At 30.4% G+C, this 23,676-nt stretch overlaps 1 protein-coding gene across 1 annotated transcript; it reads left to right on the top strand.

The window, feature by feature from the left end:
- The first annotated feature begins 1,903 nt into the window (after positions 1-1,903).
- LOC139513543 (phosphatidylinositol 5-phosphate 4-kinase type-2 alpha-like) lies at positions 1,904-22,700 on the top strand. Its single transcript, XM_071302160.1, has 9 exons — positions 1,904-2,209; positions 4,699-4,796; positions 8,138-8,234; positions 8,786-8,938; positions 9,488-9,634; positions 10,475-10,513; positions 11,171-11,284; positions 14,889-15,153; positions 15,884-22,700. The coding sequence occupies exons 1-9, from the start codon at positions 2,099-2,101 to the stop codon at positions 16,066-16,068; spliced, it is 1,209 nt and encodes a 402-aa protein (XP_071158261.1). The 5' UTR covers positions 1,904-2,098; the 3' UTR covers positions 16,069-22,700.
- Positions 22,701-23,676: the final 976 nt, after the last annotated feature.

The raw sequence follows: 23,676 nt of genomic DNA, 5'->3' as shown, positions 1-23,676 counted from the left end.
ATTGTATATTTGAAACCCGCTATTAATAAAATAAAGATAATTTTATATCAAAGATGTGAATAATAAAATACTACTTATAACCAGATATATATACTCAGTTTCTTCTTCTTCTTCCAAGTAAGGAACCGAATTCATACTGAATGTGTATGGTCCCGCGAAAACTTAGCGCATTGCTGGGCAAGGCAGCAAGTCCTCTCAAAGTTATATACATTTAAAACAATCGCCAATTTACAATTAAAATTATATACACTCTATGCCGTTCACTTTCTTCCAGAGCTTGCTTTCAGAACGGCTCTGAAACCCTCTATCGAGTCAGCTGATGTTGTTTTAGCTGGAAGTTGATTCCAATCCCTGATGGTTTTTGGGAAGAATGACTGTCTATAGGTTTCAGTTTTTGTTCTTTCTTGGTAAAAGTGACCTATACCTCTGGTCCGGCTGTCATTGGGTATTATATACTGTTGTCTATCTATATCAATAAGCCCATGCTGGATTTTAAATAACATACATAGTCTGTTGGTTTTTCTACTTTCTTTCAGGCTTTCCCACTGTAATTGTTTATCCATGTATGTTACACAGCCAGGTGTTCGGTCTGAGTAGTTATTATGAACAAATCTTGCTGCTCTTTTTTGAACTCGTTCCAATGATTTAATCTTTTTTGGCTCAATGGATCCTAAACTGTGCAGGCATTATCCACTGAAGGTCTTACCATGGCTGTATATGCTGCTCCTTTCACTGGTTTTGTGCAGTCTCAAGTTTAGATTTCTTCGGATAAATCCCAATATTTTATTTCCTATGCCTATACAATATTGTCAATGTGTCTATCCCAAGATAGGTTGTTGCTGATTGTTACGCCTAAGTATTTGCTTGCATCAACATTGTCTAGTGTATGTCCGTGGAGTTTTTATGGTGTATCTCTCACTTCTTTGTTCTTCTGAGTTATTCTTATAACTATGCATTTTTTGGGGTTAAAACTCATTTGCCATTTATTCTCAGTTTATTGTAAATATATTTATATCAAAGGCGATATATATAACCTGGGACTAATTACAGCAAATTGCATTATGTGTGTAGGTAAAGGTAATATGTTTGGTTAGCTTGCTTGTTAGCTGGACCGTGAATTCATTATTAAGTTAGATATACTACGTACCTTCGTTCTTTATGAGTAGGAGTATAGTTTTACAGACAGATAGATTGGTTACATATGTCTCTGTCGGACTAGTCTACTTTAAAAGGAGGGAAGTATACCTAACTTAATAATGACTCCATGCACGGTCGTCATATAAGAACCAAGCTTTACCTAACATATTACCTATACCTACACACTCAATGCATTTTGCTGTAATACATTTTGATATCATGATTAGTCGCAGCAAGGATTTGTATAGTCTTACTATTGATAACTATTTACTATACAAATCCTTAGTCTCATCATAGATGTAATAGCTTTTATTATCTATGTCCAAGTAACAATATTCAAAATAACACGGTTCCACGGTGATATCTTGTGTATTAGAAATAAATCTAAATCACAATAATTATTATTTATTTATATTTTTAAATATGATATTTTAGTTGAAGACAAAGTATATACAGAGGAAAAATATTTATAATACACATAATATCTCTCATACATTATCTAATTAAAATTCTACAGTATACTTTTTTCTACCCTGTTTTACAAGAAAAACGGAAACATAATTTGCAAATACTATCTAGATACTGATACTTTTTCTTGATACAATATGTTACAACTTGACTACTTCTTTTTATACTTCAATTATTCTCGATCATTTTTAAAAGACTTAGTTTTAACTGAGACTACTATAACACATACATGTGTTATAGTAGTCTCAGGTTCTAAATGTTAGGATGTATGAATAGTCGAACTGCACTGAAATCTTTTGTTGTCAGAGTTGCCTCCCCTGTGAAGGAAAATTGCACTTTGTTTTTATCGCCATTTTGGATGTTGAATGAAATGATTCAGCTTGGAAAAGAAGATGTATTAATGTCAGATCGTAATATAAATTTGATGTCACCTTGGCAGGATATATAAAAAGTGTTCTTTGTACAATAGAGTGCAATTAGAAAGCAAGGCACTATGGCAAATGCCAAAATGAAGCCTAAATTCAAAGCGGTTACACCTAAGTTGAAACTTTTCCGTGCGAATGATCCACAGCTGAGCGTTTTTATGTGGGGAATAAATTATACGGTTAGTTTCTGATATTTTAGCTTCTTCTGAAAATATTAATAATGAAAAATCTGATCTAAGCCATACACATTATTTTCTCACACGTTAGCAAAACTACTTCATGTACATCCTGCTGAGCCCTTTTGGGATGAACATCCTACAACGGGGCCCCCACAACCACCATGACTGTAGCAGGGGAGTGGAAATATTTGTTGTTAGCACTTATCCCTGGGCATGTTAAACTGTAAATTTGACTTGTCCAGAAAAAAGTGATTTGCCCTGAATTTCCAAATAAATAGTCATCAAATTGACATCAATCCTCAATCTTATGGCACAACTGTTCTCGTTGGTGCATATTACACCCTATGTGTATCTTCCTCCATGTACTTTAATTTTGTTTTGCTGTTACGATTGAGGTTGCGAATGTCGGGTAAGTCAAAACGTCCTGTTTTTGCAATAAAGGTTGAAATGATTTCTAACTTCCGTTTATATTCTTCTGTGTTTTCTTGTTCATCAGGTCTGTAAATTACAGATTGTCTTATTGAAGGCAGTTGCGTCCTATTGCGGGCTGACAAAAAAAAAGAAAAACAAAACCAGAAAATAAAAAAAGGTAAAAATCCTGCATTATTTTAATATCACTGGTTGTTAGTTTAACCAACAACATGAATAAGGTGATTAATCATAATAGTAAATACTAGGGTGTTCTCGAAAGTAAGATCTAGTAAATATCTCTGAATGGTACCCAACTCCTTTGCACACATTGTAACCTGTCACCCAATGCTTTACAGATTTTACTTGCTACCACAGTATTTTTTTAAGTTGACAGAAGACATTATAGGCTCTATAGTCTGAGATTACTCTGACGTCCAATGGCTGTTTTGCCAGACAAGCTTGGGCTGCTGGACACCAGAGCTCGTCCCATATCTAAAAGTGGATATTTGCCTGACCAAAATAGAAGCGCTGCTTCATTGCTTCTGGAGCCAACTGATGGCCTTGGAATTATATAAATCAGGCATCAATTTGTTCATTATGTAAGTTTCACCTACATGTACCTGCCACCCTTTATTTTCTCAAATTTAGTCATTGTTAGTAGACAGTATACAGTGACCCATTGATTCAGACATTCGAGTAATCTTGGACTATAAGCTCTATTACTAATTAGTATATGTATAAATGATATCCCATACCCTGGTGGCACTTGCCACAAGAAGTTCACAGATGGAAAACTTGTACGTCTATGCAGGAGATTGGGTCAAAATGTACAAATGTACAATAGAGCAAGCAATCAAACAAGATGAGCAACTACATGTAGATATCATACATTTGTAACAACTACCATAACACCAATACAAGTAGTGTTAAAACATGATGAACAAATTTTAAACTACCTACAGTGTACATTAGCTGATTATATTTCAATTTTTATAAAGTTATAAAGTTATCCATAGCCTTTTGTAAGTTCTTGCCAGACATTGTGCCATCAAAAATTTTAACACCAACCAGACAGTCGAACATGACGAAACCATTCTTTTACTTATAAAGACACATAAGAACCACAAGGAAACATATAAATGGTCATTTTTTCCACACATTCAATAGAACATGCTACATATTTTGTACCAATGCCTCAGTACAGTCAACAACGGTTGATACATGTAGCTTCATAGCACACCTTACACAAGCCATGACAATGTGTTCTCTGTCAACTGATTATATCAAGATGCTAAATTTTGTAAAAAATGTTAATTTTGATCATCATCACTTTTGTGAATAACTGTCTTTTGGGGTTTTGTCGAGCCTTGTCGCAAAAGCGAGACATAGAAATCCTACATTCTGAAGGTGGCTGCAGAATCCACAAGTATTCACTTATTGGTTAATTATTTGAAATATTTATGGACAGAAGCTTGTTTATAATCAAAATCTAGTATCCAGAACGATATTTTGTAAAATATATTTACAAATAAGACTAAATTATGGTAAATACCATAAAAAGTACACTGTAACTGTTGAACAGTATCCTGATGTTTTGTTATTATCCCCTCCCCCCCCCAAAAAAAAAAAAGAAAAAAGAAGGCAATTAATATTTTGCCCATTTCCACAAACACCTGTTTAATTTTACTGTTTTCTTTCATCTGATGATAAGCTTGGTGTTTTGCAGGACATTAATGGGCCAACTAAGTGTCCCTTAATCTTTTATTTTGCAAACAAATGAGCAAGACTTCAATCAGTAAGTTCTTGGTGTTTCCTATGAATTGTTCAGCAATTTAATTTATTCTCAGATTTTTTAAAGGTCTTGTGAAATTTGTAAGCCACAGTTCTCTACCCAATTCCCTTTTCCCTTCTTCTTCATTTTGTTGTTGTTATTTTCTTTTCTTTTATTAACTGTGGGCTGGTCAAGGTGTTTTTATCCGGTATTTATTCATCATGATAAAACTTCATAATGAATAATAAAAAAATAACACTTCTGGTAGATTAAGGATTTGTCACAAATATTTATTGTTTGTTTACAGATTACAGGGTTGGAACATGTCAAGGTACCAGTTATGCTCATGCCTGATGATTTTAAGGCCTTTAGTAAAGTGAAAGTAGATAACCACATGTTTAATAAGTAAGTACAAATAAGAAAGTTCATGAATTTCACATTAGGAATCATGTACATGTAGCTATATAATGTGTACTAGAGACCTTAAATGTTATAAATGGGGTCAGTAAATTCCATATACATTGTATCATATTAGTCACTAGCATTCTGGGTGTAACTTATTTATAGAATTAATTGCATAACAGTGTGGTCGACAGTAAAACGTTTGTAGGTTGTAACTTGTTTGTCAACGGCTATGATTTTATGCTCACCCAGTCTGTCAGAGGCCTTCCAGTGGGAATTGAAATATTCACTTGTTACACATTCCGATACATAAAATGAAACTTTCTTTTTACAAAGCTTGAAAGGAATTTGTTTTAAATATTTATTATAATCATCACATACAACCGTGTCATTTATAAGAATAATAATGTTCAGAGATGATATTATTTAATAATAATAAAAAAATAGGTTTATCCATTGTAAAAAAAACTATTAAGTTGATGGGGTTAATTCACAAAATATCTCATTGATTAAGAGCACAACTACTTCTACGGTGTGATCATTTAAGAATGGCCTACTATTTATTCAATGCGTATACATGTGGGGTTTTTTTTGTGAAGAGTTCTGGATAATTAAAAAATCATTTGATTTCTTTGTTTAATACCATAAAACGATTCATTCTTTCAGATATTTGTCACTTTGCCTTATCTTCTAGTCCAACACAATTTCTCACGTTTCTTACAAAACTTATATTCTTGTGATGTATTCTTTTGTTGGAAAATAAATGTATTGATATAGATAGATATAGGAAGATGTGGTATGAGTGCCAATGAGACAACTCTCCTCCCAAGTAATAATTCATAAAAGTAAACCATTATAGGTCAAGGTACGACCTGCAACACGGACGCTTGGCTCACACCGAACAGCAAGTTATAGAGGGCCCCAAAACTACTAGTGTAAAACCATTCAAACGGGAAAACCAACAAGAAACGAAAAACACATATGAACTACATAAACAGACGACATCATGCATTGTAACTTTTAAAGCAAATTAAGTAATAAAAATAATCTGAAAGAACGTGCGATATCATATTAGGAAAATTGATAGTCAAACCATAACAAAAAATCAAGTAAAGAATTTTAAGTATTCAACCTTTATAGCTTGCTGTTCGGTGTGAGCCAAGACTCCGTGTTGAAGGCCATTTTTATTTATTTTCAAATTACAAAGTTTATTCCTGATTAGTATTTTTAATCATTTTATTTAGGCGTTTAGAACCTTTGGTGACCTCACAGTTTAAATTTCTATGATAAGTACGTCGTGAGCAGTGGGCATTACAGACGAACGTTCACCTAATTATCCCCAGTCAATGAATGGCCATAGCTACACTGTTATGAATTTCATTCTATAACCGACTACATGTATCTTATAATGTGGCATTAGTGGTCTATCAAAGGGATCAAGTCTTAAAATAAAGAAACCCCTTCCATTGGTCCATGCAAAGGCAAATGCCAACAATAACAACTCCTTAGCTCTTAATGTGTTTTATGAATTTATTTCAATTGTTCATCATCAATTTCTTCGTCTGTTGAAACCTTATATATTTTTCCTCAATGTTGTTTTTTCAAAGGAATGTTAAAATGTACACCACTTCTGACTGCATATTGAAATAAACCATGTGAACTTATCCCATATGAAATATATACGGTCTTCACATGGTCATTTAACCAATCATATTCTACAATATAAGTTATGTATAGGAGGTAAGATAAATTGCCATATACATCTACTATTAGACTTTTAGTGCCTCTAGTTTGTCGACCCCATTGTCTTTAGAATATTGAAAATAGAACAACTTGCAAAATATTGAAAATAATGGAACAAAAAAGCAATCTGAAATACAATTTGAAGAAAAGGCTGAATTTGATATTGATTAATGTTATCTCAGAGATGGAAACCATTTTGTATTCCATTGAAATTTTAACTTGTTTTTATCATGTAGAACAAAATTAGGTAATTGGAATTACATGATACATGCAACTGTCTGGCATATTTTGTATTGAGATTGATTTATATAGAACTTTATTTATTTAGTGGATCAATACTCTAACACAACTTCATTAATTTATCTTTTTAATTAAGAACTTCTTGCTGTTAACAAACATGAATTCAAAGGGAGTTCAATGTCATGTTAATTTAAGTTGCCATCTTATGAGAGATCGGGGAAAATCCAACGTCTTGATCAGGAATTTTATATTTATATCACTTAATATTTTAACATTTTAGAACACTCCAGATAAAGGATTAATAAAAAATGTCTGGCAGAGTTGAGTGCATATGATATTTTAATCTCAATTTAAACAACAAGATATATTATCAGACTTTTCCATTGCAGTGACTGCACTTAAATAAATCTATTTTGGTTCCAGTGTCTCTTTAAGACTGATATATAAATAATTGTCAATTAGAGTCTGTAAAAGAGAAATACAAACTACCCGTTAGTGTATTGAGTACATTTTGGGAAACACACATTTATTTTGCGACTACCAGACAAACAATTAAAGGTTCTTGTGGAGTTATATGATTGTATTGATTGAATTGACGAGATAATTGATGAGTTGTTACCACATGGTATTGGGTAATAATTGGACCTTGTATAGCAGAATTAATACGCTACTTTATCATGTGTATTGATCACACTGTAGTCAATAATAATTTAATGTATAGATATTATATAGGCTACTTAAGGCAACTTGGAGAATACATGTATATGAATAAAAGGATGTCTAATGTTAATGTCAATGAGACAGCAACCCAAAAATTTTTGAACCAAAAGACACGTTGAAACTTTTCCAGAATTAAGCTTGAAGATATGCCCCCCTGGAAAGGACAAGTCAGGTATTAATTTTTGGTTCATTATGTCAAAAGTTATGCTCAAAGAACCTATGAATAGACTGAAATTTTAAAAAGATTTGTTTTGGGACAATAATTTTAGACATAGATGTTCTTTGCCAATCTTTGGTGGCTATTTTAATGCAATTTAGTGTGAAATAGACTCCTTTTGATTTTGAGTAAATTTGGTCAATGGTCAAGACTCAAGGTTACAATAGCAATTGATAGACTGAAATTTCTGCATTTTTCAAATTTTTATTATTTTTCAAATTTTTATTATGTGACATTAATCGTCAGTTTAGGTAACCACTTCATTTCCAAGCACAGGAATAAAGCTGACATAAACAAACTGTTTTTATCTATTAAAGATCCATAAAGATCACAACTCTTGCCTTTGTATCCTTTATGGTGTATGTTTAAATGTTTATATCTTATTGCTGTACACTAATTATGAATATGTCTTTTTTTCTTTTAGAGATATAATGCCTAGTCATTATAAGGTCAAAGAATATTGCCCTCTTGTGTTCAGAAATTTACGCGAAAGATTTGATATAGATGATCATGATTATATGGTAAGTTTTAATCAACATAATTCCGCTCAGAAATCAAGCTCAAAATATTAGTGAACCACTTTTCATAAAAGAAAAATTGTTAAAACAAAAAAAATGCTAGAGAGACTTCACTAATGATTCTGCATGGAAGAATAAGATAACAGGCAACAACAGTCTTTAGATTGTGAAGGAGAGACTTCAAGAAGAATCTGTAAACTGATAATTCTTATAAGATTTGCATATATTTTCAAATACTTAAATTGGATTAATTTATCATTATTTTTTCCCTTTGTTTGCCCTTAAAACAAGACATTGAATGTTGCCATAACATTTTATACCCAATTTTACTGTTCTAGAATTCTGCCTCTTTACAAATGGAAAAATTGCTGAATTTTTATCATAATCTGTAAAGCAGGTGAGACTTTTCGTCATGTGCACTCTTTCTTGTTGCTTTAGCAGCTACACGTATCTACTGTTAAAACTTTTTTATAAATTTGTCAGGATATACCTAGGTAGTTTATACGGAAAATTAACTTCAAATGCAATTTATGAACTAGAATTTTTGTTTACAGAATTCATTAACCAACAAACAACCAGTTGAGATTGATTCTCCAGGGAGGAGTGGTGCCAGGATGTTTATGTCTCATGATAAAAAATACTTCATTAAAAGTCTAGTCACTGAGGAAGTGGAACAAATGCATCACATACTTAAACAATATCATCAGGTAAGTGAGATAATTAACATTATTATCAGATAAGGGAGATAATAACCAATATCATTATGGTCAGGAAGACAATTAACAATATCATTAGATGAGGAAAACAACCTTATCTTGTTAAAACGACTAAACAGAATGAAAGCAGAATAGTTAAATAGCATAGTTCAACAATTTATACCTTTTATTTTTCACCATGAATACATGTGAAACATAAAATTATTATTATTTATTATAATGCAAAGACAATTTAAAAAAAACAAACTTGATATATGATTTGGAGCTATTTGTAACAGAAGGTCATATATATAAGAGGAACAAATATTGAATCAAAATTATAAAATACCCCAACTAACTGTTGACGAGATAATTTCTGTATTTTAATATGAAGTGTTTGTTTATTTTCAGTACATAGTAGAAGTTCATGCCCAGACATTATTATATTTGTTTACTTTCAGTACATAGTAGAAGTTCATGCCCAGACATTTTTATATTTGTTTACTTTCAGTACATAGTAGAAGTTCATGCTCACACATTATTATGTTTGTCTATTTTCAGTACATAGTAGAAGTTCATGCTCACACATTATTACCACATTACCTTGGAATGTACAGAATTACAGTTAATGATGTAGAACATTATTTAATTATTATGAGAAATGTATTCAGTCCGAGGTTAACAATTCACAAAAAATATGATTTGAAGGTAAGAGCAGATATGTTTATTCAGTATAAAATCAAAATGAAACACATACCTTCCAACTACAAGATTTGATCTCTTGTCCTGGCCCCTAAGATAAAAAATGTGTTCTCAGAAAACATGATTTTGTGAAAATATACAAGTTCCTTATTTTGAAGTTTTCACAAGAGAGACAGTTGTGAAAAGCCAATCAAAATCTGTAGAACTCATGATAATATTTTTATTTCCAGATAAATGAGCATTGTAAACATGCAAAAATTCAAACATGTTTGAAACTTTTATATGTTTATTCCTCTGTCTGTAAGTCAGAAATGTAAAAACCGTGATCATATTGTACATGTTGTATGAAAAATAATTTGCATGAAGGGTCTAAACTGAGTAAAGGGTGGCTGATTGACATATTCACCGATAGGAATATTACAAGCTATTTGCAAAGTCTCTAATAAAAAACAAATAATTAACCATGGTGGCATAGTTGACATTTCATATCATGCAAGAATATTTACTTCTTTAGAAGTCTTTTTAGTCCAAAATGCTACCAAGTCTATCAGAAACTTCTTTGTAAGGCCAAATGATAAGCAACTCAAGACAGTCAAACAAGCATGTACTATAAATACAAAAAACTGTTCTTTCGATATGTTCATAAATTTGAGCTTGTTTATTTTTTTTTTATACATTTAGAGTTACAATGCAATCATGAACATATTAAATAGTAGCTTATGGACATTACAATTATTGTAACACATATTTTATACTCAATTGACAGTCACCAGTGAAACTAGAAAAGATTATTTTAGAAGCATTATATATTTGTATATAATTATATATACATATCTTTATTTACAGGGGTCAACTGTAGACAGGCATGCAAGTGATAAAGAAAAGGTAAAATTACTTGTATCACCAGTCAATGAATATCAATTACAGCTGATTGCACTGAGTGTGAAGTTAAAGGTAATACCTTTGGTTAGCTTGCTGAACTGTGAAGTCATTATTTATGTAAGGTATACCACCCTCCTTTCAAAGTAATCTACTCCTTCAGATGGATAGAATGGTTATCTGTCTGACTAGTACTCTTAAAGGAGGGTAGTTTACTTAACATAGTAATGACATCACGGTTCAGCTAGTAAGCAAGCTAACCAAAGATATTACCTTTACCTACACACTCAATGCAGTCAGCTGTTATTTTGTTCATTAGACACATCTTGATGTTGTAATAAGATGTTCAGTCTTAAGTTCTTTCATTATAAAACCTTTCAATTCCTTTTAAAACATTACATATATGTTAAAACAAAGAAGACAGAATGCCATGACAAAAAACTTTCTATGATAACTATCAAGTAATTCAAATAATACTGTAACTGTAATATGATAATGTATGCTCTAAGGTTATCTAACACTTTAATTGATTTTTAGAAACATATCTATCATCTCTCCCCTAAACAGAAGTAAATCAAATTCAATTATGATACGTTTTATAGTTCATTATCATACGTGCCATTTTGTCAAGTAATTTGCATAATTTGATGTTTATTGTTACAGTCTAAAGACTTACCAACATATAAAGACAATGATTTTATCCGAGATGAAGCTGTTTTATTCCTGGGTAAAGATACAAAAGATAAACTAATGACAACTATTACCAAGGATGCAGAGGTAAATTACTCTTACGGGAAGAACAAATTTGCAGGATTGAAAATGTCAGTTTTCTATGTCTTCCAAAATGATATGTTTGCTTTGCCACCTTTTATAAATGGTTGTTATAAATTGCTTTGACAAAAAATGTTTTAAAAATTCACATGTTAGAACATATTCATGAATTCAAAAATTTTATTAATCTTTCAAATTTTAGAGGATTGCTGCATAAATTTAATTTTATCTGGCCTATGGCTAAAAATGGGGTCCTCATTTTTACCTTTTTACAGACATTACTAAGTCTTTTACAATTCCAAGAAAGAGAAAATGTTCTGGAAGGAAAAAAGAAAAAGCAAAGATAAAATATTCTCTTGTGAAAAAAAAAAAAAATTCTAAGATTTTTAATATTTATTTCACCTTTACAGTAAGAAAAATTAGTTAAATTTTTCAAAACTACAAATCCTTGAGTTTATGATTATTTATGCACTTTGTTTAGTAGAAATTAATCCAGTATGTACAATGTGCCTTATATCTTGAAATTGTAAGAAATCGGACCTTCAAAGATGAAATACTCTACATTATATTTCTAATGTATTAAATATCAACGACTATAATTTTATCCAATACTTTACAAATGGGATATCTCAATTACCGGAAAATCCCCTTCAATGTTTCCAGTTACATGTCTGATTTTTTTTTTGACAAAAAATGTTTTGAATATGACTTATTCAGAAGAAATAAAAGAAGACTCAGTTTCACAATGTAACAAACAGGGATCAAAATAAATGAAAGTGTCTGCATAGATAAATTTATGAATGAAATATCTTTAAACCTATGACAAACTAATAAATCTAATATATAGTCCTAGTCAATGTAAATGTACATGAAAATCAATTATGTTGAGATATTTATGAAATACTTGATAAAATTTAACTGTGTTGAAGAATTTTACTATGGCTTTATATTGTGATTTCAGCCATTTGGTCCATTGTTTTTCATTGGTTTTATTATTTTAACAAGTTTCATCAATCAAGTTTAAAACAAGCAAAAAAATATTATTTTCTTAATATTCATGGTTTAGTACCAGAATGTTTGTGGATTAATATATTTTTGTGGTTTTGCCCAAATCTGCAACAACCTTATAGAAAATTTGTAATTCGTTGACATTCAAATTTGTAGTTCACCTGTACCCACGAAATCCATGCAAATTGTTATTCATCAAACAATAATGAATCCAGTATGTATGCAGTCATCTTTTAGAATTTTTTCTAATAGGACAAGCCATGAGAATCATAATACACAAATTAAAATAAAAATCACTGTATAGGCTGTAGGGTAATTTCAAGGTCTTAATACTCTGCATGTCATAATGCTCAAAGTGAGAAGTTATAAATTCAGAAACTTCAATATATAATATGTTTATCTCAAGCACAAGAAAAGTTATAAATTCAGAAACTTCAATATATAATATGTTTATCTCAAGCACAAGAGAAGTTATAAATTCAGAAACTTCAATATATAATATGTTTATCTCAAGCACAAGAGAAGTTATAAATTCAGAAACTTCAATATATAATATGTTTATCTCAAGCACAAGAGAAGTTAGAAATTCAGAAACTTCAATAAATAATATGTTTATCTCAAGCACAAGAAAAGTTATAAATTCAGAAACTTCAATATATAATATGTTTATCTCAAGCACAAGAGAAGTTATAAATTCAGAAACTTCAATATATAATATGTTTATCTCAAGCACAAGAGAAGTTAGAAATTCAGAAACTTCAATAAATAATATGTTTATCTCAAGCACAAGAGAAGTTAGAAATTCAGAAACTTCAATAAATAATATGTTTATCTCAAGCACAATACCTGAAGTAAAAACTGAAAGAAAAACTTTAGATTTGAACCCATGACGACCGTATGCAGGTGGATTAGCTTCCTGGTGTACATGAAATACAAACTTGAAAAATCAACATTTTATTTTTGTATATGACAGGATAGTATTCAAGATTGACAAGTATGAGAAGAGTTTTAAAAGAAGTCTGCAATTATAAAAAGAAAAAAACCCTACTTATTTAAGGAAGATAAGAAAAATTAAGGATAGTTGATCTTTTAACAGGAAGAATATTCAATTCAAGTCAGGAAATTCTTACAGACACTTCACAAAAACAAAGAAACATTTGTTTTATTGTTTAAATCAAAAGAAACAGGTTACTGAACAAAAGAACAAAAGAAATGTTTACAGTGCTTTTCTATGTTTCAACATATTTCAAATGTGTGTGAAGTAATCAAATTGTCTTCAAATATAATTACTAGATTTTTTATTCTTTCATGTGAATTTATATCGTATTCATATTTCAGAAATGCAATTAATTCTCCTTATCTGTTAAATAAAAATAAATAATTCCCAGTGTAAAATGTATTTCACTAAGGAGAAGATAAAAACCTAGATTGAGAAGTATAACATATGCTTTGATATATATTTTTATGCCCCACCTACGATAGTAGAGGGGCATTATGTTTTCTGGTCTGTGCCTCCGTCCGTCCGTCCATCCGTCAGTCCGGTTAAAGTTTTTGGTCGAGGTAGTTTTTGATGATGCTGAAGTCCAATCAACTTGAAACTTAATACACATGTTCCCCATGATATGATCTTTCTAATTTTAATGCCAAATTATAGTTTTGACCCCAATTTCATGGTCCACTGAACATAGAAAATGATAGTGTAAAGTTCAGGTTAAAGTTTTTGGTCAAGGAAGTTTTTGATGAAGTTAAAGTTACATCAACTTGAAACTTAGTACACATGTTCCCTATGATATGATCTTTCTAATTTTAATTCCAAATTAAAGTTTTGACACCAATTTCACGGTCCACTGAACATAGAAAATGATAGTGGGAGTGGGGCATCCATGTACTATGGACACATTCTTGTGTTATAACAGTTTAATTCTCTTTTGGGGACCGGAAACATATAAGAATTTTTTTTGTATACCCCTGCTTTAAAAAAACTTTCATCACTTATGTTCGTCCATCTGTCAGTCAGTCCATCCATCCATCCCCCTGTACCATTAATATTTTTCGTTGCATCTTTCTCAGGAACTACATTGCAAGGATTTCTGATATTTGGTTTGAGGCTTAATGTAAGTCTGCTATACCGTGGGATGCGTTTTCATATTCATCACTCGATAACTTCCTGTTTACCGAACACTTGTATCATTTTACTCGTGATAGCCCAGTTTAAAATTTCATCACAATTTTTTAATAGAAACTACACTACAAGGATTTCTAAAATTTAATTCAGGGTTTATATAAGTCAGCTACACTGTGTGATCTTTTTCAAGTTCAACACTCAACAACTTTCTGTTTACCAAAATATTTGGGCGGGGATATCATCAGTGAGCAGTAGCTCACACATTCACTTTTTTGATATTCACTGACTGATATAAGTGTAATTGCCTTCAGGTGCTGGATTTTCATTCAAAGATAGTAACAATCAATAAACTGTTTACATACATGTTTGTTGTTGTTGATTTAAGTCTACGAGAAATAGTAGATATGTATATATACATTTGTAATGTAGAATATGAGAAATGAATAACAAAATATTATATTATGTTTGATTACACAGTTTTTGGCAAGCTTACATTTAATGGACTACAGCTTGATAGTAGGGATACATGACTGTGATAAAGCTGAAATGGAGTCTGCTGAAATGGTGCAGAGGGCCAAGGAAGGTGAAGAGGATAGCAATGAGGAAGAAAATGGCTATGATGATGACCAAAATGGCATGGGAGGGGTACCTACACCACCAGATAGTCCACAGTTAATACAAGCACCATTTAATGGTGACATTGATAATACTATTGAGAGATTTGCAATGAAGTGTAGTGATGGTAATGATTGGATAACCTTATGTGATTTTAACATTTTAAGCAATATTGTGTCATTTAGAAATTGTCAATGGCAAAAATGTCTGTCTCTTTAAAGTGTCTAAAATCCATACCATATAAAAAAATGAGATGAGAAATATATTTTCAACTGTGGCAATGCCTAAGTGATTTGTAAATACTAATGTCTGTCAATTTTTCATTTAACATACTCACACATTCTGTTTTCATCGGATTTTTAGGATTTTGATGGAGTTTTTTTAAAGGTGTACATACATCAATGTGAGTTGAAAATAAGCAAGTATCATATCATTTTAAGTAGTAGAGTCACTCGCCTTGTGAATAACATGGAAATAATACATTAATACATTGTGTGTGCTCTTGTGCTAATTTCTCTCTTGACTGAACTTGAAAAAATCTTCCCAGTTCCCCTTAGAAATTCCTGTTTTGTATATGAATAAAAGAAGTGGTAGAGTATACATCAATGTATCAGTATGCGATGGAAAGACACAATCAAAAGACATTTAAAAGTGAACCAACGGTCTTCAACTAAAGACAACTGGCTATGAATATGTCAAGCTGTTAATATTAGCGGGTCTAAAAAGGTTAATATCAGATTGTGAGTAATTGACAGAAACCTTAAAAGGTCTTCAACAAACACCTGCTTTATTTTTATTATGATAAACAGCAAAATTTGAACATAACATAAAATAATTTAATGATTATTTTTCTTTAGATTGTCCTAGAAGAGAGATTTACTTCTTAGCAATGATTGACATTTTGACAAAATATGGAGTGAAAAAACGTACAGCACAAGCTGCAAAGACAATGAAACATGGTGCAAATGCTGAAATATCTACAGTGAAACCTGAACAATATGCACGAAGATTCTTGGACTTTGTCAGCAAGTGCATTGAATGACCACCTATACCTAAACATGTTTTATCTTATTGTATACACATATTCATATATTTATTTGGTAAGGATAATGTCAGATTACAAAATAAGGGACCACCTGTCTAATTATAAGCTCAAAAACAAAAACAAAAATTTGAAAGAAATTGCATTCAATGTTTTGTGATCTTATGTGACTGCAGTTTTTGTTTAAATAACTTTTGAAATGAATGAATGGTTTAACTCTGTCACTTCGAAATTTATATAAGCACAATTTTACTACCTTTATCATGGAATTTAAAGTCACTGATATTGATCTTTCAATACAATCTCTTGACTAATACATTTTCCTTTTGTTTTGTATTTATTTTCTGAGGATAAATTCAGTAATTTGTAATCTTGCATTATTCATACAGATATCATTTGCTTATAGATTAAACAATTGGTTTTTTTTATCATGGAAATTTCAACTGAATAACTGAAGACAGATTTACATAGGTATACACAGTTGTTGTAATATATTGTTCTTCAAAAGATTTTTATGTGAATCCCTAAAATCAAAATTATAAATTTGACAATTCATGATGACGAATATTAAATGCATTATTTAGCACACTAATTATGTAAGATTGTCCTACAATAAAGGATGCTTAAATGGTACACACCTTTATAATAATCATCTCTCATATGCAAATGACCACCAGGACCTTATGATATATTAATAGCCAATTTTTGTAGTGCCTTTCCTGCATAAAGTGTGTGTTGAAATTTGCATTTAAAGATTTTGAGTTTGTTTAAGAAGGATTATTTTGCAATGTACAAGTTTCAGTTGAAATTTCTATTGTATTTCTGTGTCATTATTACCAAGACAACGGAAAACATAAGACCCATGTATCATTAAAAAAATAGGAAGAGAGAAACAGGGTTTACATAAATAGATAGATAATAAATATGTATTATAGTTAAGAAATGGAGATTAGAATTTCTTATGAATTCTTTGAAAAGTCTTAGAGGTGAAACATGTTAATTGCTTTAAACTGGGTTTAGTTACATTGTATACCAATATGGTATCTCATACTCCGAAAGTCCTGTTAAAAAAAATCAACTCTTATTCATTTTTAGCTGCTATATAGCATATTTGATCAGTTGAATTAGAAAGAAATCCACATGACTGCTATATCTAAATTATCATCAAGAAGACATATTTCCTTTCTTTTCATTGTGTTAGCTATTAATCATTGTGATAATGGTCAGTAAATCCATATTTCAATTTTAAAGTTAGAAATAGGGGCCATATTAAGGCATCATCGAAACCTACTCCTTTACCATTGTGTAAAGTATAATGGATCAGAGAAATTTTGTTAAAGGATTAATTGATTGATGGTAAAATATATAGATAATTGAAATATTAAAATCATATACAGAAATATTGGGAATAAGTTAAATTTTGAAGGAAAACAAACTTGCCAAAACATATTGGAAATTGAACCAGAAAGCTATGATAAATATGTTATCTTCTAGGACAAAAATTTAGATACAAATTATATTACTATCTATAGAATAAAATACCCCTGTTTTGTATTGACACATTTAGGCATGTACCTAATTTTAACAAATAATTCCAAACTCAGTCTCTTTTGATATTTAAAAAGGACACAAGGATTGGGAAGAAAATTTAAGAAAGTATGAATTAGTTTTTCCTTTGTATTTAAAACAGTTGACTAAACCATATTTTTGCCACTAAACTTGTGTATAATTTGTACATATTTTTCCTGCCTTTAGTTTGCCAGGTGTATGTTGTAGTTGCATACATTTCTTATCTCTGTGATTTAGCAACTGATGTGGCTTCCCATAGCTGATTAAACCCTCTGTTTCCAAATTTGTCTCCATCTGTCATCTATAACTCTTTCTTTTACCACAACCATGAGTTGGTCAATCGGAAATGGAGACTGTTGGTGTCTTTTCTGTCTATCCCGGATATTAGTTTGACAACCTAGTTACAAGTGTTGATGAAGCTGTTCATTAAGAAAAAGATCGTAGCTTCCACATCGTTTCTTTCTAGCTACGCCCCTGTTACATATGAGGGATAGTTATCCCAAAGAACAAGTCACAAACCGCTTAATTTATTTTAGGGTTAGACATCTTTCGTGAAAAGTATTTCTTTCTATGGTATACATTGTATTCACAGTTGAATTAGATGAGGGTTTATTTTGTATTATTGCTCATATCTTGCAAATTTTATACTCCATAGTCCATATATATCTGGGTTATTTTCTCTCATATTATTTAGATAGATAAATTGTTATTGAGCTCCTTTTTTGATGTAGCATTGCAATGTTTTGAAGTTCAAATATCAATTTACACCAGTAGCAGTTGTTCTTCCATGGCTGCTACATTTTTGTTTGAAATTCCATATAGAAAAAAGGAATTCATAAAAAAACAGGGTATACATAACAGATTTTGGAATTTATATTGTTCATTCTTTAAAGCTATTTTTCATAAGTAAATATTCATTCTTTAAAGCTATTTGTCATAAGTAAATAGAAATATAAATTTTAGTATTATAAATGCCTTTACATATATATATATATATATGTTTATTTATGAATAAAATTGGGGTTATCTAAATTATAAATCTAATCATGTAATTTATATTATTTTTCTGTTTATAATTATTGGAGTTTTTTCAGATTAATATAACAGAACAAAATTATTCAAATAGGAACTTCATTAAGAGGATGCCAAAATCATTTCAAAACTTTCCAGATGGTTGATAATTTGATTTTATTTACAATTTCATAGAGTATCGATGCAACCCATAAGTTTATTAGGAACTCTTTTTCAAGGTAACAATTGTAATAATATGATAAATTAACACAAATAATAAGTAACAAGTTTTTATTTATCTTATTGTTAGCTATTGTGGGCCATATTAGAAACTTAAGGAAGACAGCAGAGACTAGACTGTACAAAATATACAAATGTGGTGCCTTGGATTTTCTTTTTGTTTTGTTTACTTGTTAATTATTCCATGATTAAATGTTATTTATTACCCAGTTTATCATTAACACAATCAAAATATGTAGTTATAGATTAGTACATTCCTGTCTATGTGGTATTTTTGTTTGTAGTCTCTTATAGTTGGATATAAGAATTGTAAAGTAGCTTTTATTCAAATTAATAGGCTTAATGTAGATGGGCATTAAAGGTGCAAAATATTAAGTAATTTAACTTCAGTACTTTTTCAAAAGATAAATTGAAGATTTTATTATTAAAATTAAAGATTAACAAATATAATGTTGTAAGCAAAAAGTACAAAGGTATATTGTCAAAGCATGTTCAGTTCACCCGTTCATATCAACCATTCTTTTAGAGTAGCGGAAACAGCAAGGTACAAACGCTTAGACTTTATTTCAATCATAGGTAATTATTGCAAACTTTCATTTTTGGGATATTATTTTAAGATAAAGAAGGAGTATAGCTTTTGAATAACAGTGTTTTTCACCATTGGAACTGATCAATATCCTTCAATGTTAAATATTTTCACATGAAAAAATTATAGAAATTTCATTTTGTACATGTAACTTGAAAGCTGGAGTCTACAGATAGTGAAATTAAGTGCATGTAATTAAAAAGAAACTAAAAACAAGAAGCATTAACCAATTGTCAGTAATTATCTAGGAAAATGAACAAAAATTTCTGATAAACAAACAGAAGCAAGTAAAAGGTAAAAGAATAATATGAAAGTGAAAGTTTCGAATTGTTCCATTAACCCATCTTAAGCCCAAGAAAATTTATTTCATATTGGTACAGTTGTGATTGCATTGGAAACTCGGATCATTAATCTGAGGGAATAGCTATGTCTTGTTGAGTTTTAAACATACATATGAATAGCCAGTAAGGATGCAGACAGTGGAAAAAATACACAAACCCAGTACACCCTATTTAATTTTGTTTATATGTTTATGTGTATATTGTAAAACCTAGTTTTTGTCTCATTATGTTTAATAGTGCTGTTATATTATTAAGTTCTTAATGTATTGTTCATTGTTGATAAAATATATATATAAACTTAAATTTTATTTATGAGCTAAAATTGGCTTATTAGTAAATAGCATTTGAAATAATTCTCTTTACTGATTTCATATTTGTTATATACTTGTACATGTTATATACTTCCTTTTTGTATTTATAAAATTTTCTTTTTACTGTTTGTATTAATTTTTCAAAAGATGGTTCATAACATAGATAAAAGCTCTACTAATTAATCTGAAGCTAATTCCAACAATGTAGTGGGTTTTTTTTTAATTGCAAGAAAGCTGAAAGAAATTAATAAAAAAATTTCATTAACCTTTGTAAGTACTAATTTTAAAGTAGCTAAAACCAAGCATGATGTTTGTCGATTTATTTCAAGAAAGAGACTGTCCATGTAAAAGTATCATTGCTTTGCCAATTTTTATATAAAATCATTTACATATGATCATATTTCTATATGTTTTTTGTGTCTACTTGAAATCAAACAATGCAATTGTTAATATTTGAAATCCTTTGTTTGTCTTTTATATGAAGGAATAGATTTATGCGAACAAACTAGTCTTAGAGGTCTGAAAATTTCATTAAATAGTACAATATTTGGTAAAACATGAAAAGTTTGTTAGTTTTTCATAGATGCAGAAATCACCAACTACATAAATTGTTATTACTTTCTTATTGATTTAGGAAAACACATATCTCTATGTAAGTAAATAAGTTGCTGTTATATATTGTTAAAACAATAGTTGACAGGCTGCTTCATTGCTAGTGACTTATGACAGAATATCCAAGTTGTATGTACTTTATTGTTAGTTAGAGATTATCAGGAGTCTATTTCACAAAAACACTAATGACTAAGATTTATTAGTCATCAACAATTCAGTATACTTACAATCAATCATAGTCCTAAGTTTTTTTGCAAAATCGACTCCAGATATTAGCTTCAGAACCTGTTTCTATGGAACTGTCATGTGATCATACAGTATAATGAATCATACCACTATTTCTCTGATATCAATTTGTTTAATTACAGTCCTCCATGAAAGAAAGATGGCTTTACCATATAGTAATCACTAGGCCATCATTAGTTTATTGTTTTCACATTTTTAGGATACGGTTCAAGATATTGAATTTATTTTTAGTGTTTAGTTATGTAATAAGGATTATTTGTCACAAACATACAAAAGTAAGAATAAAGATCAACCTTTACCCCAAAGTGAATGTTATCCATCGGGGGGTTTCTGTGTGGATTTTTTTTTTTTTCAACTCTTTCCACACTTTTTTTTGTTTCAACTTTTTTTATTGAGATTTGTTCTGGTTTTAGTCTGTGATATAAACTCAGTCACTGCTCTGGAGCAGAAAGGGAAGATCAATTCATTTGCACATCCTCACTTCACATTTCTAATTTATATAGACAATACATGATGGTATTCAAAATTAACAGTCTTTCAACCAAGTTCGACTAATGTGTCCAAGGTTAGATTAAACATTTTTTTTCATGAATTTTGTATAAATTTGTAGCAAACATAGTACATGTATTCACTGCATGTCAGGAAGTGATGCTATCCCACAATGCATTTCTTTAACATGTTCATGTATAAATACAATCACAGTTTCTCCTTCTTTCTCTGTTAAAAAATCAACTGTTTATTAAGAATGTTTTTTCTTGATTTCATAAAAGGTCATACTCTGTAAGCAGGTTAGAATTATTTTATATACTATTTTCACATGAAACCACAAGTGATAGCTATGTTTAGGTAGTACCGGTATATGACCCATGTACAGAAGTTGTGTTTTTAACAGCCAAGTAGCAAGCTTAGATCTCGTACATGTATTATTTTCCACTTTATTTAAATGGATTTATAGCCCTTGAACTTTTCTGGATAGGTTCTTTTCATATCTTTTTTAAAAAGTTTATAATTGAGATTACTTTAGCAGTGTGATTTTTGCAGGAATTGTTTACGTAGGACTTTAAAATTTTCAAAAAATCTTGTATTTTCTCACACTTTTATTTTAAATAGATAAAAAGCATATTTAAATAGATAAGTTATTGTTATGTGTTGTTCTAATACAAAAATCAATGTTAAGTGTTATTTTACTTATGTTCAATCAAGTTTTATTTTTCAAAATAGTGCCTAAATATAAAATATAGACGTTTCCAATTAAAACAAAAACATGTTGAGGGGGGGGAGTGTGAAGACTACTTGGAATAACACCAACTTATTACATGATTGAAACAAATATTGTGTGGTATCTAATATTTATGTATATGTTGTTTGTATAACTAAACCTACATGTTTTTAAATGCATGAACATAATATAACTCCGTTGTTTAAATACAAGTATTATGCATGGTTAATTTAGGCCTAATTTATAGTATCATTCCATTCTTTATCATATTGCTTAATACATCACTATAGACGGCAAACTATAAAGAAAACACAGTAATAAAAGTGAGATTTATTGTGATATTGGCTATATTTTAGTTAGTATTGGACCATATTTATTTTGACTGCTGCCGAGTCAGAGTTAGTATTGGACCATATTTATTTTGACTGAGTCAGTGTTTATGTATGTTGATGTCCACCATGATATACTAAATCTTATCAAATAAATCTATCATTCAATTTATAGTTATAGTTCTTTGTAAAATACAAATGCATATATAAGGAAGCAAGTACATTATGACACACCCTCTGGTGTTGGTTAATATTCAAGCCAAGTATAAACTTTGAAATCATTACGGTTCTCAAGATATAGAGCGGACATGGGGTTGTAAACTGAAACCAAAGTGTTTGACCTTGACCTTTGACACAGTAAGTTGTACATGTATATGACACACACTCTGGTTTAGGTTAATAAACATGTCAAATATAAACTGAAACCAAAGTGTTTGACCTTGACTTTTGACACAGGAAGTTGTATAAACATTATGACACACCCTCTGGTGTTGGTTAATATACAAGCCAAGTATAAACTTTGAAATCATTACTGTTCTTAAGATATAGAGCGGACATGAGGTTGTCAACTGAAACCAACGTGTTTGACCTTGACCTTTGACACAGTAAGTTGTACATGTATATGACACACTCTCTGGTTTAGGTTAATAAACATGTCAAATATAAACTTTTAGATCATAACGATTCTCAAGATATAGAGGGGACACGATCTTAACCATGGAACATGGGGTTGTCAACTGTAACCAAAGTGTTTGAGGTTGACCTTTGACACAGGAAGTTGTATATACATTATGACACACCCTCTGGTGTTGGTATACATTTCAGGTATAAAGTATGAAATTACAACGGTTCTCTGGATATAGAGCAGACACTATTTGATTAGGACGGATGACAAACTGATCACTATAGGGCAACATGACATTCGCCAGGGCCCTCATAATTAACAGATTCGGTTGGCACCTAAAACTGTTACACACGTTTTAATAGAGTTATTTCACCTATATGAACCATGCTACCTAAGATCAGAAAATAAAGGATGAAAAGGGTACAACATGTAAAGAGTGAACAAGGAACACATACGTAGTGAATTAGTAAAAGGGTACAAGTCTAGTGCAGAAACTGGTACATATGCACTTACATGGTT

Source organism: Mytilus edulis, chromosome 2, assembly GCF_963676685.1.
Source record: "Mytilus edulis chromosome 2, xbMytEdul2.2, whole genome shotgun sequence".
Classification (NCBI taxonomy): Eukaryota; Metazoa; Mollusca; class Bivalvia; order Mytilida; family Mytilidae; genus Mytilus; species Mytilus edulis.
Note: the sequence above shows the minus strand (reverse complement) of the source record. Positions and strands in the feature narration are given on the sequence as shown.